General features: G+C 56.9%; 1 protein-coding gene and 1 long non-coding RNA gene across 3 annotated transcripts in view; one reads left to right on the forward strand and one right to left on the reverse strand.

Annotated features, from left to right (window-relative positions):
* The window catches only part of Pepd (peptidase D), a 132,939-nt gene that overhangs the window by 105,023 nt on the left and 6,384 nt on the right, over window positions 1–21,532 (forward strand). For both annotated transcript variants that reach the window (XM_021641879.2, XM_021641889.2), the window contains exons 10-12: window positions 4,480–4,548; window positions 5,664–5,741; window positions 15,263–15,411. In XM_021641879.2, the coding sequence (XP_021497554.1) occupies window positions 4,480–4,548; window positions 5,664–5,741; window positions 15,263–15,411 (296 nt within the window). The remainder of the gene's footprint in view (window positions 1–4,479; window positions 4,549–5,663; window positions 5,742–15,262; window positions 15,412–21,532) is intronic.
* LOC132647132 (uncharacterized) lies at window positions 8,119–14,479 on the reverse strand. Its single transcript, XR_009585418.1, has 2 exons — window positions 14,372–14,479; window positions 8,119–9,514 (listed from the first exon to the last, which is right to left on the reverse strand). It is a non-coding gene; the product is annotated as an uncharacterized LOC132647132 (long non-coding RNA).

Raw genomic sequence — 21,532 nt, forward strand, 5'->3', positions numbered from 1 at the left:
AGAGAGAGAGAGAGAGAGAGAATGAGTATGAATCTAGGCCTGGCTTGAGCTTTTGGAACCTTGAAGCCCACCCCCAGTAACACGCTTCCTCCCACAAGGCCACACCTCCTAATCCTTCTCAAGCAGTGCCACTCCCAGATGAGGAAGCATTCACATATAAGAGCTTGCAGGGGACAGTCCCATTCAAGCCCCGTAGTGCCCATTCTAGATCCTTTCAGGTAAGCCAGAGGGAGCAGGATCGATCAGCAGTGGAACCCAGCACCACGCCTAAGGGGTGTGATGAGTGCATGAGTCTACGGAGGGAGAAAGGGCGTGATGAGTGTGTACTGAGTCCATGTTGATGGGGTGTGATAGGCGTGTGAGTTCATAGTGGTGGGAGGGTGATGCGTATTTCTTGTGTGTGAGCATCACACACGTGTGTGTGGCACGAGGTGTGCGTGGCACGGTGGATTGGCTATGTATGTGTGGCGTGAGTGTGATATGAGCGCAGGAGAACTGAACTGTGCTTTGTCTCTGGCGTATGTGATGTGCATGAACGCCGTGTGTGGCACGTTCATGGCGTGTATAAAAGCCTGTGCTGTGGATGTGTACACGGTGTGTGAGTGTGATGTGTGTGATGTGCCGTGGGGGTGACAGGTGTGTATCTAGGCCTGGGCTGTGGCGGTATCTGCGGTCCTTGGCTGACCCTCCTGAGGCTGTGGCTATGCACTTCGGACTCCGTGTGCTCCTGCTAGCAACTCCAGGATGACAGTCAGGGACTTGAGTCTTTTGTTTCTGTCCCGCTCGTGGGTTCTAAACCCTGGAGATCATTCCCACTTGAACAAGGAAACCTGCGGCTAGTGAAGCCGTGTTTGGATGCTGAGATATGCGTGCCCTTGCGTAGCCCAGCAGGCATTCTGGCTGCTTGCTCTGTTCCCAAGTTGTCCCAAGTCCCACCTCGGTGTGTGTGTCACCATGTAGGCCCGGCGTGGCGTGTACACGACCTCTGCCCTGCGCCTGCCCACAGGGCACTTCAGCTATGGCTTCTGGGTCCCTGGGCTGACTGGCTTCTGCTCCATGCATTCTGCCCCTCCCATGTGTTCATGCTACACCTGTGGGGGTGGGGGCGGGGCAGGAGGGTTCTGGCTGCAACTCTCTGGCAGTTCGCATACTGTAGTTCCTGAGGGGCAGCTGGCGGCCTATGGCAAATCGTGATCATGGAGTTGGGTCACTCGGCAGTTGGCCTCTCCATTGGTAAGTGAGGCAGACGCCTTCTCTGCCTTACAGTTGGCCCTGTTTCCCAGGAAGAGGGGTCTCTTTGAAGTGTCCTGGCCCATACTCGTTCATCCCAGCTCTGTCTGCTGAGCTCAGACCGGGCTGTACAGAGCCTTGCTTTGCTCCATGCACCAGCTGTGGCTCAGTCCAAAGCCTTCGCTCCTCTGTGCTTTCCCCCTAAAGATCATCGATGCGTTACTTCATCACGTCCTCCTCTCCCCAGTCACCCTCACTTTCCTTAGAACTTCCACAGCCCAGGCTAGAAGCCTGCAGAAAATGTGGCTGGCCCACTTAATTTACTCATCACCTCGAAAGCATGCATGTGTCCTTGTTTTTCTATCAGAAAAGGAGAAAAAAATGCAAACACCAATGGCGTGAGGGTAGCTCCGTGGCTTCGCTTGTGCAAGCTCTAGATCTCGTTTTGGCTACTTTTCCTATGGCATGACAGAAGAGCTCACTCAGGCTGCTTAAGGGAAGAAAGCTTTATGTGGGCTCACAGTTCAGGGACTTTCAGCCCTTCATGGCAGGAAAGGCTTGGCAACAAGAGGAGCTCCGCCTTGGGAGAGTTGGGCGGCATTCCTCTTATTTTGGGGGATCAGCAGGTGGAGAACTGGATCGTGGAGTGCGCCCACTCCTAGTGGGCTTCATGTTCCAAAGGTTCTGTAGCCTCCCCAAATACCAGCAGCAGCTAGCCACCAGGCATCCAGACAACCATTTAAAACAAAATAGGCCGCTGTCCAGTGTAAAGAACCAGAACCTCAGACTCATTATAGGGTGGGTTTTCTGTAAGGGGGGGGCTCTCCTTCCTTGAGTTCCTGCTTGTGGGAACATGGGATCATACATATGGCTGGAAAATGGCCAGTGTCAGGCTGAGGCATACAGCGTCGTCTTTGCCTTTCTGCTAGATGCTCCTGTAAACCAGGCCTAAGCCAACGATATAGGAACAGTTGTCTGCTGAGATTAGGCCCCAGGCAAGAGTGCCAAACCCATCCCAGGCTCCATCGTGGTGAAATACGTTTGCCAGTGGCATGGCTACCCCTCTGCCTGTCCTTTCTGAAGCCAGACAATCCCAGTAGCACCTCAAGGGTCAGGTACAGGACACCTGACTCCACTCCAGTAGAGTAGCCATGTAGCCCCTGGATGTTTGTGGAGGACCACAGCTCCTAAAGCTAAGGAGCACTGAGGCTCCGTGGGTGCCCCGAGGCCTGCTGTGTAGAGAGGGAGCTGTTTCTGAGGATTTGCAGACTACCCGGGGCACACAGAATATCGCAAGGTTGTGCCTAGCTGAGATCTGTCTGTCCATGGCCTCTGTGCTCCCATTGTGAATTCGGGACCACCTAAGGAAAGGAGTGGGTGTCCCCCCCCACCTTCGCACAGCTCCTCAAATCCTTTGTGTTGAGGAAACATTTCACTTGTAAGACACCCAGTTATCCTGGAAGGTTTGCAAGGCAAGCCTGAAAGCCAGTCAGATCCCATGGAACCGTTTCTGCATAACAACTACTTAATACCCAATCATAACAATTATACATAATTTGTGTTTACAGTGCCTAGAAGATTAAACTCCTCCGCAGACACTTTCCAAAACAGGCCTAGATCATGCGGGGCTGGCAGGGCTGCCGCTCCGCGTGCCCGTGGCTGCCTCTGGCACTCTGCAGATGGCAATAGGAGGGATGGGGCCGCTTAGGCCCGCTCGCTGTGGCAGTTAGTCAGGGCCCAGCAGAGAGAACGTGCTGGGGCCTCTGGGATGGAGTGAAGGCGGCTCCCGCCATTGTCCCCTTACCAGCAAGGTTCTGCAGAGTCTGGACAGCTTGTGTCCCAAGGCTGAGGGCCAAGGCATGCGGGAGAGGTGGGGCCCAGGGGCATTCTGAAGCACAGGGCAGTGCAGCCTCCCTGGGGTTCAGCTTGCTTTCTTTAAATAAATAAAGCAGGCCTAGTGGCACATGCCTTTAGTCTCGGCACTCTGCCTCTTTGAGTTCAAGGCCAGCCTGGTCTAGAGTTCCAGACCAGCCAGGGCTTTTTAGTGAGGAACTGTCAAGGGGGGTGAAGAGAGGGGGTTTGCTTTTATTTTATTTTGTTTTGCCTGCCTGCCTGCATGCATGTATGTTTTGCCTGCCTGCCTGCATGCATGTATGTTTGTATGCGCACCACGGGTATACCTATGCCCATAGAGGTCAGAAGAAGGCACCCGTCCCCTGAAGCTGAAGTGTCAGGCTGAGAGACTTTAATGTGGGTGCTAGAACCAAACCGCAAAGACAGAGCCAGCTCCCCAGCCCTGCCTTTCTCCTGTTTGTTCTTGTTTGGTTCTTTGGCTGGTTTTGGAATTTTGAAAACAGGCTTTTCACATGTATCCCAAGCTTGTCTTGAACCCATAGCAGTCCTCCTGCCTCAGTGTCCCAGGGGCTGGGATTACAGGCATATGCCACCATGCCCACTAAGAGTTCGGCCTTCTGATGTGATGTCTGGTCTGTCAGCATCTGAACAGCCTCCACTGAGTCTACCCAATGTGAGGAGATAGCTCACTGCCCCTCCCCTAACAAGTGTTCTCACAGCTGAGCCTTCCGGAAGGCCGAACCACCTCTTGCCCTCCTTGTCACTATGCAGTACTATGATAGCCCAGTCTCCCAGAGGCATCCCTTGGCACTGGCACTGGGGCCAGAGCCCATCTATCCCTCCAGCCCTTGCCCTTGGGCCTGCCTGTTTAGGTGTGAGCATTTCCCTAAGCCCAGCCGACTTCTTGCTTTCTCGGGCAAGGAGACGTAGAACCTGCCCCCAGGACCTGCCCTTCGTCACCTCCCTGGAGAATGCCCTGCCTTGCCCACCTGCACCAGCCCTGCCATCCCATCTGCATAGCACTCCCTTGGCAGCCCAGGATAACACTGGGTCATGCCACTCCTCAGCCACGCACCTGTCAGAGAGCCACAAGGAGACCCTGGCAGCCCTGTGTCCCTCATCCCAGCTTTTCTCCCAAGAGTCAAGCTCTGGTGCTCTGCCTGCCCAGGAGTCCTGACAGTCCAGCAGGCAAGCTCCGCCAGCGAGGGTCTGTGCCTGCCTCCTTCTCAGTGGCGCTGGCTTCCAGAGTTTGGCCCGGGGCTGGCCCTGTGCTCACACTCCCTGGGGAACTCCAGCCTGCTCAGGAGTGTGGCAGAAGCAGGTCACTTGGGGGGGGATCTGCATTCAAGGCTCTGCCGACTCCAGTCACACCCCACCGTGTGTCTCTCTCCACAGCCTGTTCCAGCACTACTGTTACTCTCGGGGTGGCATGCGCCACACCTCCTACACCTGTATCTGCTGCAGGTAGGTCTTGGGCCCGGGCCTCCCGGGAGGACACGCAATGGGGAGCACTTCATCCTCCCAGCACCTAGCTCAGGGCCCCTTGCTCACTCCTGAACCCCCACCAGTGCCCGGAAGTCATCTTGCCCGCCACTGCTGGCACTCCATGCTGCGTCACATGCACGCATAAGGCGAGCAGCTAGCCTACGGGTAGCATGCAGCAAATGGGTGCATTGCTGTGTGTGGTGGGGGTAAAGCACGGATGGAGCTGTGCCAGTGCAGGGCTGCGGTGCCGAGTCCTTCTAGAGGGGGGGACGATGCCGGGCGCTGTGGGGGTGTTCGCGTGGCACGCTGAGGCTGTGTCATCGGCACGTGGCAGCCTGTGCCCCAGCACACACACGGAGAACTAACCCTGGCGGCAGGGGCAGCCGTTGGCCCTGACCGCACTGCTGAGGTCTCCCCGGGCATGCACAGCTGTGTGAGGGGCTGGGGTCATTCTGGGTGTGACCGCATGGGCACATCACAGGTGTGGGTGGGTGGCCTCTCGTGTCTGGGGCTGGCCCAGGCTAGCCTCCCAAGCCCTACCCTTGCAGCCCGGTCCCTGCTCAGCCTGGACAGCGGTGGACGCTCTCGCTGATGCGCCTGAGCACCCTCACATATGAATAATACATCCAAACACCTCAGTCCCTGGAAATTTGCTTCTCTGGTGGATAGAGAGAAAAATCATTATTTCTACTTTTATGATTCCCGAGACTCCCGAATAGGGCCATAAATATTACACCCAGGTGTGTTTTTCCCCTTTGGACAGTTCTTTTAAGTTCTTCTAAAGGGGTGCTCATTAGGGTAGCTCCATGAAATGGGGAACAAGGAGATACTGGCCCCGAATAGCACTCCAAGATGCCCCTGAGACTGCCAGGAAAACCTCCCCACCTTTAGTCCCTCTCCAGGTCCATGAGCCTCTGCTCTTTGCACATGCTGCCTGCACCCCCAGCCCAGAAGGCAGCTGTCCCCAAGGAGCTGCTCCCGGCTCCGTGTCAGGCAGGGTCAGCATGTTCCTCTCCTGGCTGTGGGCCTGGCCCAGCCTCCTGGGCCTGCTGGGTGGCAGTGAGCTCTTACCCACCCTCCGTGGCTCTTTGCAGTGGTGAGAATGCGTCCGTGCTGCACTATGGCCACGCTGGGGCCCCCAATGACCGGACGATCAAGGATGGAGATATTTGGTAAGTGAGGCTGAGCTGCCGTCAGCCCACTGTGCACATGCACAGCCAGGACAAAGGTAGGTGCTCCACATCTGGGTCAGCCAGAGGCCTCTGGGCCTCTGCCCCAAGAGGGTTGGCTACAGCATTCAGCCCGGACCTCTCTGCTATAGCTGTCAGCCTGCAGGCTGCCTTCTCCCAGCCTAAGGCCTGCACCTTATAAGCAAACGTCATGAGGCAAGATTTCATGTGGAGCTGGGAAGGGGTCAGGGGCTTTTTGACTATCCCAGGCTGTCCTTTCCCTGTGTGTGGTGTTCCCCACCCTAAAACCCATTACCCTTGGCCACCAGGCTCCCTGCCATGTGCAGCCATTGCGTCAGCACTGCCATCCCCTCGGTTCCTCACCAGGCCGTGCTAGGCAGGTGTGGGCAGAGCCTGCTGGACTGCCACCCTTGGGCTTGGAGGGATCTGCACTCCCAGTCACTCCTGGATCCCCACCAGACAGTGACCGGGGCTGGCTCAGCTGTTCTAGGCTGCTAAGGGCCACCGTGAAGTCTGGAGCTTGGTCACGAGCCACAGAGAGCCAGCACGCCTTGGTCTTCAGATGTGAGCACGAGCTGACCAAAACTGTCCTTCCCTGCCTGGTTCCTACATATGTGTTTGTGTTTTGTTTTGTTGACTGGGGGTCTAGCTAGAGCTGGCCAAGAACTTACAGCAATCCTCCTGCCTCTGCCTCCCAGGTACTGGGATTACAGGCAAAAACCACCATGCCTGGCTGGTTCTTAGATGTTGTTTGGTCCGTTGTTCAGACCGGGGCTCCTTGGCAGTGCCACGGCCTCCTCTTGGCTTGACTGGAGGTGCCTGGCCAGACCATCAGCTTCCTTCTCAGCCACCTGCTACCCTCATTCCCTAGCCTCGGGTTCTTGTGGTGGCTGCTCACTGGGTGGCTTTGGCCCTGCTGCAGGTAGACATGGGGGCTCATGTCTAATGAGGGGGAGCACACATGCATGGACAGACAGACATAGCTGCAGAGAAAGACATCATGCTATGCGCAGTCACTACCAAGTACAAGACAACCACTCAGTCCCAGGGTCCACGCTGGCATCTGATTGGCCAGTCTGCCCCCAAGGGTCAGCAACTAAGTGAGACATTCTGGTTGGAGCCACTCAGCTTTCTATAAGGGAAGCTTCTTCCTATGCCTCAGTTTACCCATCTGTGAGTAGACATAACATACACATCTCAGGACTCCCCATGATAATGGCAGAAAGGGCATAGGAGGAGCACAGGGGCTAAAAAGGACCTCTTCCTGGGGCCAAAGCTGAAGAGACAAGTGGGAGCCAGCAAAAGATGAGTGGCCGTAGAGACCAGCATTTATGACTGCCAGACCCCCACCCCCTCCCTAACAGCAACGGGCCCTCAGTCAATGTCAGTCTCTCTGTGCTTAGGCCTGGGAGCTGCTTCTAGGCAGCGGGCTCAGGCACTGGCTAAGGCTGGAGTGACTGAGGTTCAGCAGGGTGCTGGGCTCATGCGTGGTGTCATTGGGATTGGGGGAAGGGTTGGCTGCCTCAGATTTGGCTTAGAGGAGAGAAGGAAGAGACGAATAGGCCTTTGCCTCTAGGCCATGGTGGAGCCAAAGACAGCCAGAGAGGCCACCTGGTCTCTTGAGGCACTAATTGCCCAAAGCTTCCCCCTCCCTGCCCTCATGTGCTCCTCAGCCATGTCTCATGGCATTCCCCAGTACCTAGGGCTGTAAGCATGTTTGGCAAATTCTCTAGCATTGAGCCGAACCCACATCTAGCCCTCTTTTCACCTGTTATTTGTGAGACAGTCTTACTAAGTATTCCAGGCCCTACTTGAAGTTTCAGTTCTCCTGCCCCTGCTGATACTTTGGCCTGAAGCACAAGATCCCACTGCCCAAGAGCTTTTCTGATGCTCTATGGCTCTGGCCTGTTCTGGCTAACACCAGAGAAAGGGATACTGGAACCCAGCCCCAGGGCAGAGGCTGAGGCCAGCCACATTAGCAGGTCCCCACCATCCAAGGAAGCTCTGGCTGGCTGGAGCCCCCCTTGGCTACAAGCTTGACTGTTCTTGAGTTCAGCGTACCCTAGAGGAAGCAGCTACTTTGCTTTATTTTATCTGTCCAAAAGCGGGTTCTTTCCCCGTGAGAAAACCAGCCCTACCTACAATCCTGGGGATCCCAGAGATGGGTAGGGGCCAGCCAGGATTCTGTAGAGGCCTGGCCTCTACCTGGCCCAGCCCTCATGGCAGCATGTGGCACCTGTGCCTCCTGATACAGCTGTGGACAGGAGTGATCTGAGGAAACCCACGGATGTTCATGCCAAACTCAAATTGGTAATTTTGCTTTTCTAGTGCTAACTTTGAAATGTAGCCAGTGGAATCATTATGAGTTTATTATAGTCAATTTATTATGTAGCATTTAGAACATGTTTTGTTGATTACTGCTACTGCCAGATTGCTGGCTGCATTTATAATCCATTGTTTTATTGAAATTGATCTGCCAAGCACCTAGCGCATTTGGTAAATAATAAATCACACTGTTATCATAACGTAAAGTCATGGTACTTCATCAGAAGGTAGGGGACCAGAATTTGTGTATAGTTTGGAGTCTGACAGAAAGCTGAGTGCCCCTCGGGACGGGGCATGTGTTCCAGGCATGGAGCCCAGGGATGGGCTCTGGGCTCTACCTAGCTTTTGATAAAAAAGCTATTTTAGCAGTAATAGGGCTGTTGGTGAGTCAGAGCTGGTTCAGAGCAGCGAGGGAAGGAGGTGCTGGGTGACAGGCAGCCCCCTCGGCTTCTTTCAGTAGTTCAGGAGTGAGCACGCCCACACTTCCAGCATATAGCCACAGAAGCGCACCAGGAGCCATGCTGTATGACCCTGAACACAGAGGTTCCTCCCTCCCACCCCACTTCTTCCATCTGTGGGGTCCTAGAGCACCTGGCTGGGGCAGACCTGCAAAGCCTCACATGCCGGCTTCCTGCTTTCTGCATCTCTGAAGTACGCGTTGCAGTCCTGGGCTGGGCAGAGCACAGAGCGGGCCTACTTTATTCCAACGACCTCTTTTGTTTTTACAGCTGAACGAGGGTCTCGGGTGTCGCCCAGGTTGGCCTTGCTTTATAGCTGCGCCCTTGCCTTGGCCTCCCACTGAGGATGTCTCCACTGTTGCAGGCCTCCATGTAAACCTTAGGTGGAGCTGAAAGTCAGCTAAGGCCACTTTCAGCCACTGTGGGCCACAGCCCTCACTCGCCCAGGCTGGTCTGCACTGCAGATGGAGTTGTCAGCCAATTGCATCCCAGCTGGCTTCCAGGTCCTTTCCTGTTTCCCTGGGCCAGATCCCACCCCCAGATGCTCGGTGTGCACCCCAGGGAAGGCATGGGGACATGTGGGACTCGAGATGTCCCTGCCTCCCATCAGCTCAGTTCAGAGCCCTGAGGCCTGTGCAGTGCCTGCAGCTGCTGTTAAACCTCTCAGAGTTTTCCTCTTGGCTCCCGGAGCACCTTCCAGCTGTGTCGCCGGAGTTCCGCCTGAACCTGCTGCTCGGGGCACTGTCCTGCAGGAAGCATCAGCTGTATTTTGTTTCCCTCCTTAAGGCCAGCAGGCAGGGCTTTGATGACCGGGCTTGTCCAGGGCGCTGTCTTGTGGGTTGATGCTTCCAGCATGTTCACATAGAGGATGGTGTCAAACAAGGTCACTGGAGGCCCTTCCTGAGTGGGAGGCCACAGAAGGTGCTGCGCACTGCATCTAGCTCCAGGCAGGTGGGTGTGAACACATCCGGCCTAGAGAAACAGGGAAGGAGCCGGGCCACCGGCTCTGGGTAAGGAGTGGTCCCCATATCCTCCGAGCCCTCCCACAGCCAGCTCAGACCGTGGTCACCTAAGCCCACTGACAGATAAAGGCTGCACCTGGGCCAGCAGGAAACCACCGTCTGTACCTGAATCCACCGACAAGCAGGGCATCCCAGGTTGAACCAATCTTGTGCAAGACTCTGCAGCCCAGCTATGCCATTCTCTTTCTCCTGACTGTTCTACAAGCTCACCCCAGACAGCAGAGGACGTGTGCGCAGCGGGGGGCTAGGCTCTGGGAAGCATCTGGGACACTTCTCAGCTGTCTGCCACCCGATAAGAACAAGAGTTACAGCTAGGTGCCATGCCCCCTCTCCCGTGCTTTTAGAGCACAGGTCCATCAAGTGCTTCCGGTCTGGCTGACAGATAGGTGGAAATGCAGGGTTTTCCAGCACTGGCCAGAAGAGGGCAGTGTCGCCTCAGGACTCAGCCAGGCCTCTCCGGTTGTGGTTTGTTATGCTGCCCTGGGCTGTGGGAGGTGGGCCTGCAGTCCAGCTAGAGACAGGCCTATCCTAGCCCTGCACTCAGCATCTTGCCAGCAGCTCCAGCTCTCTGTCCATCTCTGCTGTGGCTTCCAGCCTCATCTGTCTCCCTGCTCTGGTAATGGCCATGTCTGGAGGTCACCAAAACCCAGAGATCAGGGGGGTTTCATCTCAGGACAGTTAGTACTTCAGGCACCTGGAACTGTGCTACTGTCAGTCTGTCTGGGTCACAGCTGGAGCCAGGGTAGCATCCAGGCTGTCTTGTAAAGCTGTTGCCTGTTGCCATCACAGGCATGCCAGTTCGCACCCCTGGGCTGCAGATACTAAGGGCTGAGGCAGATCCTGCCTCACTTGAGCCCTGCATTGGAGAAGATGATTGTGCCTGTTCTGGTTGTGTGTCTGATGGCCAGCTGGGACCCCAGGCAGGGTGAATGTGCCCAAGGCTCTTCCCTGCTGCAGAAGACCTGGGGAAAGGTGGGGGCGGGTTAGGGGCTCCACGCTCCGAGCCATCAGTGCCTAGTATTCCAGTAGGCTTCAGAGGAAGTCAGCCAGGGCTAGCCCCCCACTGCCAGGCTCAACTCATAGCCCCTCTCCAGCCTTGCTGTTTCCAAAGAGACGCTTGGTGGCCACCAGGGGGCCCCACGCAGAGCATTTCATAGGGGAAGATTTGCCAGCCTTTGGCTAAGAGAGCTCTCTTGCAAACACAAGGCCCTGTCTGTCTGTGACCAAGGCCTTCAGTGTCCCATCCCAGAAGGCCATTAGCCTTCTAACTAGGGCTCCTTTTTGCAGATATGCCTCCTGGTCATAAACAGATGCCCTCCCCACATGCTTTCTGTCCTGTTTAGTTTGTCACTGCTTTGTGGCCGCACCCACTCCATTGACGTCACAGCCCATGGTTTAAAAAGCGCTAGTCTAGACAGTGCTCACCGACATCACAAGACACTGGTCACCAAAAAAAAAAAAAGTGAAATGAAGCATGTGCTGTCTGCATGATGCTGACTGCTGGCCTCTCCCCACCCACGGCAGCCATGGCCCTGGTGCCCGACCCTGGGCCCACGGGGCTGAGGCAGGAAGCAGCTGAGTGCCTGCCCTCCAGTCCAGGCTACACTGTGGTGCTCTCCTCGGGCTTGGCCTGGCACTAGTGCTCTGCATCTCTAGGACATTTCTTAGAGGGTAGTGCCAGTGATCTGGGGCTTGGGGACAGAGATCTGCTGCTGGCCTGGGGGGACCACCCCTGCCTACCTAGACCCTGAGGAGCAGCTGGCCCAGGAAGTCTATAGGAAGAGCTTTACCTGTAGCCGAGGATGGCTCTTCTGCCGGCTGGCATGCACAGGAGGCCTGGTGGGGAGCTTGGTGTGGCCAGCTGACCTGTGGGCCAGAGAGGCAGGCGCCCACTGTGGCTAGCCTAGAGGGCATGGACCGCCGCAGAGACAAAGTGACCAGCTACCATCCTTTCTGTCCCCTGCTGAGGTCCAGGGTGGATGAGCTTTTTCCTCTGCTCAGAAGCCCGCCTCCCTCCCTCCAGCCTGGGACACAGCCTGGGGAGTCTGCACAGAGCAAGCATGCTTAGCACACGTGCGTGTAAGATGTCAGTCTTGGGTGAGAAGCAGCACACACTCGGAGTAAAATGAAGCTACAAGCCGAGTACAAAGTGGCCCTTGTATAAACATTGCAGCATTGCCTTGGAGGCCTTCTGCCTGTGGGCCGGCCGGTCCCCGCACAGGGCCTAAGGGAGTCAAGCAGGACCTGGACAGGGTCTGGGTGGGCCCATGGTGGCAGGTAGCCCAGGCCTGGAGCCGCCCCACAGAGAGCCAGCGGAAGACAGAACCGTTCATCCCGGCCAGAACCACAGCCATAGGAACACATGTGGGGAAAAGGCGCCAGCACATTGCTGGGAGACATGTCATCTCCCAGATGTCTCAGATTATCGCGCAGACCCGCTCTGCCAGTGATGGAGGTGTCCCTGGTGGGTGTCCCTACACCGCCAGGAAGGGGAGATCTCACATTCTCGAGTGAGCCAAGAATGACCGAATTCTCTATCGTAGCTCTGCCTGGAAAGGGCAGGCGCGGTAGACAGAAAACTGGAGGCAGATGATTTATAGGAGTGATGGCTTTCGTCCCTGGATCCCAAATGGCTCGAATTGGAATCACTTATGCATGGAAAAGCACCGAGGGAGGACTTTAAAAAAAAAAAAAAGTAAACAACAACAGAAAAAGGCAGAAAATATGGGGAACTGAGAACACAAAAATAGACCCGAGCCCCTGCCCGGGTGTCGCAGGGCAGGATGGAGCTGGCCGGCTGAGTGTACACTTCCTTCTCCAGAAAGTCTTGACAAAAAAGAGAGTTGAAGTATTTAGAAGCTAGAGGAGAAAGCCTGGCAGGCTGAAGAAATCAGAGCACCCACCATCTCGTCCCTGTTTCAGGCAAAGTTTGGAGAACCTGATCTTGTCCGCTGTGCCCCGAAGAATCTTGGTTTGTCCTATTCTAGATGATTCTAGCACTTCATGTCATCTTGCGAGCTTCCTGGTTTTTAAAAATAGTTCATTTCTGTTTTTCCTTTAGCCCATCACCAGTAGACTCTTCTTCCCCAGGGCCGACTGCAGGTCACCTTTATGTGGCGCCTCCCAGGAATCAGTGTCCCCACACGCCTGACCCTGCCCTGGCTGCCCAGGCCATGTATTCTCAAATGCTCCTAATCCATCAAACGGTGAAGCTCTGCTTCCCTTACTGACTCCGGGAAGCCCAAGTAAAAGTATTGTTGCTTCCAGCAACCCGAGCCTGGGACCCCGAGCCCCTGTCCCCACTGCGTTGGCCCCAAGAGCCCTTTACACACCTTCAGCTTGCAGGGGTCGCATTTTAAAGGTGGGGAAATGAGGTCCCCAAGGCTACGTGCCAGAGGCAAAACAAGGTAACTGAGATGTTTACCATCCTCGCCTGAGGGCTTTGCTGGACCTGTGCTCATAGCCTCAGTTTCCCTTCCATCTGGGGCTTTGGTGTGCCCAGTTCTGAGGGGGACACCCCCTCCACAGGAATAAAGCTGCAGGCAGTTTCTGGCCCCAGGGGCCACAGGGCAATCCAGGGAGCAGATGCCCGGCTGTGTCTCCAACGGCTCGTGTTTCATGGCCCTCTTGTAACTGAGCTGGGTGGGTCTTTCTGAAGAGAGGCCCAGGTCCCTTGAGTCTACACCACACAGGGTCCCCCAGAGACTTTGACCCAAGCCAAAGTTCCCAGTCATGCTGGGGGTTGTGGGGGGCGGCTCGCTAGGAATCACCTGAGATGTTATCTCTGCCTTGCCTTTCGTGCTGTTGACCCCGTTTATGGCGTTTTGCAACCAAAAGAGTCAGGAGATTAAAAGTGCCTTGTGGAGGACTTTGGATTCCAGGATGGCGTCCAGGCATCCTGCGCATTGGAGTTTTTCCTGTAAAATCAGCTGCCACGCAATAGCCAGTGCTGTCTGGCAAGCCATGCAGCCGGAGTCCGTGCTCTGCGTGCAGGGCCGGGGTCGCACCCTGCTGCCTCGCTCTCCCTCTCAACACCAGCACACAGGCAACTTGTGGAATGTCTGTGGTTACCGTTAGAGTGGAATCTGGGTGAGAGGCCCCATTAAGGAAGCCACAGATATGCCCTGGGTTCAGGCTGGCCGGCGTGTGTGTGGCTGCAGATGGACATAGCCACCCCCCACCACACTGAGCAGAGCTGGCCTCCACTGGTGCCGGGAGACTGAAGCATGGCCCCTCAGCCAGTTTGATTGGGATGAATGTCATGACCCCAGGAATAGGCCCGTGCTCTGTGTTGCCGGACCCCCCCCCGACAGGTGCTAAAGGGAGCGGGTTGGGAAGGGGCACCCTGTGTGTACACACCCCTTTGCCTTAGTCACTCTGGCCTTGAGGTGACCCCTTGCCTGACCCATGTTCCGAAAGCCAGGCCTAAACCCACAGGCCTTCTTTGGCTCCATCCCAGATGGTACACAGGGCAGGACTCTTCTTGCTCCCAGAGTCGAGCCCCATGGCCTGCTATGTGGTCTCTGCCATACCAGGAGCCATCACACGCTATACGGAGGGAGCGCCATCCTCCTAACTCAGCAGGCTTGGCTGCTTCCCACTGTCCAGCCTCAGCTGGCTCAAGGCTCTGGGCCGCTGCTTCCTGTCCCTCGGGTCCTCTTCACCGTCTCAGCCTGCACAGCCACCCACCTGGGAATCACGTGCAGTACCCTTCATCCAATCCCCAGGAAAGCACTGCTAAACGGGGCTACACACACCCCAGCATTTCCTCTTCGCCCCTCTCCTATGCCGGTGAGCTGTGTCCTACCTGAGCAGGGGGAGCAATGCTACCAGACAGTAGAGCAGAACCAGAGGCGCCAGCCTCTTGCTGGTTCCTCCCGAGCACTGTGGGCCTGTCAGAAAGGCCTGCTGCAGCTCAGCCCGCTGGGCACGTGTCCTGGGTACAAGCAGGGTGGGGCCAGGGAGTCTCTAGGCTTGCTCACGTGGCAGGCAGTTGTATGTGGGAATCTGGAGACCTACTCACCTTCCCTTGTGCCCCCTCCTCCCCCATCCTGAATGCACCCCTACAGCTGAGGATAAGGCCAGGCAGGCTTCTTCCTTAGCTTTCCTGGACAGCCTGAGCCAAGCTCCCCCCCACCCCCATCCCTCCCTCTTCCCTTCCCACCTTTCCTTCCTTCTGTGGTTCTGGAGGCCGAGTCTGGGATCTCACGTGTGCTAGGCTAGTGCAATCCAAGTGCCATCTCCAGTGCTCTTTCTCCTTTTTTTCTGAGATTGGGTTTCACAGAGTTTCTAGGCTGGCTTAGAACTTAACTCTATAGCCCAGGCAGATCTTGAAATTATTCCAACTCCACCTCCCCCCCCTGCACACACAGGTGCCTGGAACTCGCTCTGTAGACCAGGCTGGCCTCAAACTCGGAGATCTGCCAGCTTCTGCCTCCTGGATGTTGGGATTAAAGTCATGCACCACCACACCCAGCTCAGTCTTAAAGTTTCAGTCCTCCTGCCTCCAGCCCCCCTCCCCCAAGTCACTGAGACCTGCATCCATCCCTTCTGAAAAGGAACCTCCTACAGCAGTCACATCTGCTGAGTTGACCTCAGCTCCCTGCCGGGCTGCAGCGGGCTGCAGTGGAGTGAAGGGGCGTGCGGGATGGCGCCTCCGAGCGTCGCCTGCCCGCCTCACGGTGCCCTGTCCCCACAGCCTGTTCGACATGGGTGGAGAGTACTACTGCTTCGCTTCAGACATCACCTGCTCCTTCCCTGCCAATGGCAAGTTCACGGAGGACCAGAAGGCCATCTACGAGGCAGTGCTCAGGAGCTGCAGAACTGTCATGAGCACCATGAAGCCAGGTGAGGGGCGGGAGACCCTGCGGAGGGCCTGCCTGGAGGGTGGGGCGGGGCGGTCCTGAGTGACTGACAGACACCAGCAGGAAGCAGATCCCGAGTCTGTTTGCATCTACTCTGCATGCTTGGCCAGTTAGATTACAGCTGGTGTGAGGCCTCCCAGAGCACCCTATGGGTGCAGGACTGGCCTCCCATCAGGAACAGAGCGGGGTCTGGAAGTTCAACCCCTTGCAACCCCGTGTCCTGTCCTGTCACATCTCTTTACATCATCCCTCCACCTGTACGGGTCACAGGGACAGCAACGTGCCCCCTGCCCTATCCCGAAGCAGAGTCCATTTGAGAAAGGTCCAGGCCAGCTTTGGGTCTGGCTCTAACCTCTCGGGGGCCACGCCCTTGAGTCCTAAAGTTCTCCTGGGGTTGTTTTCCCGCCTGTATGTGGGGAGGCAGCACCCTATAAGGTCTAAGCTGAAGGGTAGAAAACACCTAAGACTCCAAGCACCAGGTAGTCATCAGTCATGGTCACTGTCCCTGCCACAGTGGTAGTATTGGGCCTGGTGTCCTTTCTTCCTGCAGCCAGCTGCTGCCCCCTTCACTGTATGGTGTCTCCCACACACCTTCAGACCACCTACAGAGCCCCCAGAAACTCCGCCTCATGGCATCTCACCGCGTGACGGTTCTCTAAAGGGAAAGTGAGCCCAGCCTTCCAGCCTTCCTGCTGGGACCTTCAGGTCCTCCTGTTCCTAGTTCAGCCACTGACCGTGCCACCTGATGAGCCTACTCCCACCCCCGGCCTGTAGTGCTGAGATGTGGGACCAGGCACCCACAGCACCGAGCCAGCGCTCCCTGCCGCACCTAGCCGCATCAGGGAGTCCTGCCTGTATGGGCTCCTCAAAGGGAAGCATTTAGGGATATGATGGCTCTGCTGGGTTCTCACCTTGAGCCCACCCTGTGGGCTTGGGGTTCCTTACGTCATCCTGAAGACAGCTTTAAGTGCCAGTCACACACACACACACACACACACACACACACACACACACACGAGGCCAAGCCCTCTAGAGACACATGGCTACTGGGTACCACCTAAGTCTGTTTGCTGCGGCCAGGCTCCCTCTGGCCATGGGGCAGTCTTCCCTGCCTGTCTCCACCTGGTGATTCCCGCACACCACCCCAGGCACACACATCCCACTAAGTCATCTCTGCCTGTATGCAGTAGGGTCCAGACATGGGTGGTCACAGACCTGGCCATGCAGACCCCAGCTTCCTTCCTTCTACATGAAGCCCCATGAGGGCTACAGGTGAGAACTTAAGATGATGGCTCACAGCACTATGCTACCACAGAGCCTCCTTCCCTGGCCCCGCCTCATCCCAGAGAAGCAGCTAACCACCCCCAGGGCAGCCCAGACCTCCCTGGGTGGGGGTAGGGGACACAGGCATCCCCCCACACCACCTGGGGCCCACAATGCAGAAGGGAACACAGTGGGCCCAAGGCATCCAGGCCCAAGCCCTGGCCCCAGCCCAGTGGCAGGCTTGTTGCAAGCTGGGCTTTAGCCTTGCAGTTTTCTTTTCCCAGCTGGTGGGGTAGCTCCCTGTCCTACCACAGAGCCTATGGCAGGCTCACCCAGCTCTGGTCCCAAGCATCCACACTCTTAAGGACCAGGGAGCTGGCCGCAGCCACCCAACTCTTCTATGATCTGGAGGTGAGAAGTAAGAGCTCCAGGGTCTGTGGGGGCCATGGGAAGCCTGAAAGCTGATTTGATAGTGTTTCTAAGGATTCTGGTGGCCAGACTTGTACATCTCCATGGTGCCCTGATTTTATTAGAGAGAGAGAGAGAAGGACGATCTTGATCCCCAGAACTGTAAAAGCCCCAGGATGTGGCATGCTGTAGTCCAAATGCTGGCTCAGCATTTGGCTAAATTAGTCTCCTGTGACCCCGTTTCCCATTGTTGGAATATTTACATTGCGGTCTCAGGGACCAGTCATTTTCAGAGGAGGAATGTTGAAAACATCCCTTCAGTGTGGACCCTAGCCTAGAGCTCCCACCAGAGGCTAGGAGCTGCAGGTGGCTGTGGATACAGCCAGCCACTAGAGCCAGGACTCGACCCCCCCAGCCCCACCCCCTTACTGGGCATGCAGGAGCAGAGCTTGACAGATGAATGAGTGCAGAGAAAGAAAGTCAGTTTGCCTGAAGGGAGACAAGGAAACTGTGAAAGCAAAGCATTCCGATAGAAAGCAGGGGTGGCTAGCTCACCTGGGCTGCTGCAGGGCACAGCAGCTTAAAAAGCAACAGTGCCCCTGGGCATTAGGCAGGGTGGGGCACCGGGAACTGTGGCCCTCACAGCCGCTCTGACTCAGGGAACAGTGTTGTCTCCCGTGATGTATAACTAGTGCTACTCCACCAGGGACTGGGCCATCTTCCCACTGAGGCCTCTCCACGGGGCACAGTCCCTGGGATAAGCTGGGGTTTCTGCCATCCAGTGTCTGTGATGCTGACCTCAAGTCTCTCTCTGCAGACAACTGTGTCATTCCGTGGGTTGAGCTGGCAATGGCCCCGTCACATTGGGTGGTATCTCCAAACCTCTGCAGGCAGCAGTGAAATGCGGGTGTTGGGCCAGAAAAGGCTGTTCCCACTGGTCAAAGCAGGGCTTGCTGTGTAAGAGCCCCAAGGCCAGCGTGAGCCCAGCCACCCTCATGTCCTGATGATCAGGCACCAGTGGTTATCACGGGAGCAAGGAGTGGGCCTTTCCGACCCCGCCTCTCCACACAGGAAAGAAGGGCATGTCGTTGTCTGCCACACGCCACCGTGAAGGCTGGAGGAAGGGCTAGGCCTCAGAGAGGAGTGTGGACACAAGGGGAGCAGGTTGGAGCAGCAGTCCTGCTTATCAACACAGCCGTGTCTCTCCATCCGTTCACCCTGGAGCACCAAGCCTCCACCCTTCCATGCCACCTGCGTCTTGGCCGCTGCAAAGCCTGCTGACTCTGGACATTGTCACCCGTCAGTGGCTTGGCCAGCTCAGCCCACTCCAGTTGTCCAGGAAGTGGCCAGGCTTACAAAGCTGGTTCCTACTTTGCAGTCAGGGAAGCCTTTAGCTGGATACCTACACCCACCTGGTCACCTCTCTTAGCTATGCAGACTGCTTGGGGCAAGCACCAGGCTGGAGCATCCAGACCCAGCTCCTGTGAGTCCACCTCTGCAGCCCACATGACGAGGAGCCTCCCTAAAGGTCCACTCTTTTGTCAATTCGAGGCTCTTGTGGGCACAGACCGGGCCTAGGAGAGCCCACACTGGTGGCTTGGAGATTCCTTGCGGGAGAGTAGAGCAGAACTCTTCTGTAGATTACGGCACTCTGAGGGTCCAAAAGGGCAGAGCTAGGCTTTTGTCTGGTCCCCCAGGATAGGCCTGACCCGCAGGGTTCCTGTGTTCACAGAGAGCTGCTCAGTAGCTGGGGACAGTTTCCCTCACCAGAGTGGTGAATTGGCAGTGGCTAGGTCAGGCCCCTGCCCATCTCAGTGGAATTGCCCCTGGTTTGTGGGTTCAGCTCCCGAGCCAAGACAAACGCCCTGCTGAGACTGCCCGGCTGCTTCCTGAGACCTTCCAAGGAAGAATAAATAAAGACAGGCAGGAAGTCAGACAACGACGCCCAGGGGAAAGGCAGGACCAGAGTGATCAGAGCACACATGGACCAGCAGCTGCAGCCCCAGGGGATTGAAGAATGCAGGCCTTGGCTCCCGTCCTGGGCCAAGAGGAGGGGCAGCCTCTGTCACTCAGAGAGCAAGGGTCCGTTGAGCTTGGCCCGGAGGTCACCGGCCAGTCTGCAGGAGTATGGGCAGGGTGGGCACGCCGCTCTGGCACCAGGAGAACACCGTCCGCTGGGGCTGGCTGCTGGCCGGGTGGAGTCCAAGTTCAGGTGGCTTTGGGGTCTTCAGGGCCCGCAGCCCATCCTGTGCCAGCAGCCCCCTTTGAGATTAAAGGCGTTCGCCACCACACCCAGTTTCAGTCCTCCTGCCAGTCATTGGTGCGGGACCCACCATTTCTCCCTGCCCTGCCCAGCCGCAGTCTGCCCACACACACCTTCTCCCCACGTGAGTGGCTGTTGGTAAAGGCTGCTGTGGCCCTCCTGACTAGTCTCTGTGTGTGGGGATGCATGCCCACACACTGCAGCAGACGCAGAATAGCAGCATGAAGTGAGGGGGTGGCTGGCACTAGCCAACCAGCAGTACCCCTGCTCCCAGAATGCACCTGGGGCCGAGAGGAATGTAGGTGATGACCAGGTGGAGTAGGGAGGGCCTCAGGGCAGCGTCTGCATCAGCTGAGTCCGTATGTCTTTTGTTGATCCGTGTGTGGGGAAAGGGCTCACCTTTCCTGGCTCCCTCCTACCCCAGCAGGCAGGTAGGGAAAGGTGAGGTGGCTAGATTTCCTGTGGACCCTTGCCCTCAGAGATGGCGAGGAATGTGGAGATTGTGCCATTAGTGGTACAGGGACCTCATGACGCCCATGTGCCCGTTGCAGGAGCCAGACCTGGGAGGGCTGTCCCGGGTCCATTGCCCACCACCCACTGGTTGCAGGACGGAGAGGCAGTGCTCCCTCTGCCTAGCCGGGAGCACTTGTATGTGTGTGCTCCCAGAGTGTGGAGGGAAGAGCTCCGGGAAGTGTGCAGACCACAGCTCCGCCCCCGCTTCATCAGCAGCATCAAGGCGCCTGCAGCCCGGACACATGCTGCTTCCTGCCCCTCTACAGGGTGAATGAGTCCCCATGGTCCCCAAGTAGACACTGCAGGGTGGGCTGGGCTAGAGGCCCTGGGCCTGATGCCAGCTTGGCCTGCCATGCAGCTAGCTCACTGCAGCTCCAGGGCCTGCCCTGAGACCTGGGCTTTATGCCTTTGCTCCCACACCCCACAGGCCTGGCTCCCACATGAGCCATCCCGTGAGGGCCATTGTCCACTATGAAGTGAGCTCTTTGTCTGACTGAGCACCCTGGGGGTGGGAGAGGGGATCTGCTGCCTTCCTGGCTTGGCTTGGGAGCCCCCCAGGGCTGTCACACTCTGGGCAGGAAGCCTGGGGCTGTGATGGATGCTGCTAAAGCTCTAAGAGGCCTCCCTGGCTCCAGCAGCAGCAGGCTGCAGGCCTACTGGAGTGCTGGCAAGGGAGGCCAGGTGGAGCAGGGGGCCCGAGAAAGCCATCCTGGAGCCCAGGCACGGGCACTGTCTCCCCTCTCAGCCCTTGTCATGAGGTGGGTGGTGTGGTGCTGATGGCCGGGATGCTCTTCCCACCCGGTGCTCTCATCTCAGAGTGGGGTGCAAATCACGCATTGATTCGGGGCTACATATTTCCAGCTGATGAAAAGCCACGCGGAAGGCTAGTGCTTCGCCTACTCCTCACACTTAGCAAGTGCCAGGCACAGAGCAAGGCTAGAACCCCACCCCCTCAGGCCCAGGCTACACCGTCATGGGTTGGCTCTGGTAGGCCAGGAAGGGACCGTCAGAGAGGACTTGCTGGGGAGAGTAAGACAGAGGCCCGGGATGGAGGAATAGGTGCTTGGAGAGGCATCTCAGCCGCAGGGACAGCAGGGAGATGGGAGCACACAGAGGGATGGGTGAGACCACAGGAGGGATATAACTTTGCTGCTGACACCCTGGTCTAGCTGCTCCCCAGGAGTGGGGAGCAAGATGCCATTACCATTGCCCAGCAGTCTCTCCCATACCTCTGAGCAGTACCCAGAGATACTGCTGTAAGAAAGCAGGAGTGAGATTGCCAGGAGATCAGGCAGCATTCACCCGATCCATAAAGGGCACTTACTGTGATGTCTAGTATGGGCCTGCTTGGATGTCCCCAGCTCAGGACTATGGGCTGCAAAGGTAGAAGGAGCCCAGGAGTGGTTTGTGCCCAGCCACTGTCTTGTCCAAGGAAGGCAACCTTCACACACTTCAGAGTCCGCGCCCCAGCCGTGAGTGTCAGAACCACCACCCATGCCAGATGCTGAGGCCAAGTTGCTGGAAGTTTAATCACTGTCACAACCCAACCACACACAGGCAGAAAGCAAGCCCCCACTTACAGCCAAGGGAACTGTGCCTTACATCTGAGGATGTGCCAGCAAGGAAGACAGAAGCACAGGGGCCCCAGGCCTATGTC

This window comes from Meriones unguiculatus, chromosome 14 (genome assembly GCF_030254825.1).
Source record: "Meriones unguiculatus strain TT.TT164.6M chromosome 14, Bangor_MerUng_6.1, whole genome shotgun sequence".
NCBI classification, from domain to species: Eukaryota; Metazoa; Chordata; class Mammalia; order Rodentia; family Muridae; genus Meriones; species Meriones unguiculatus.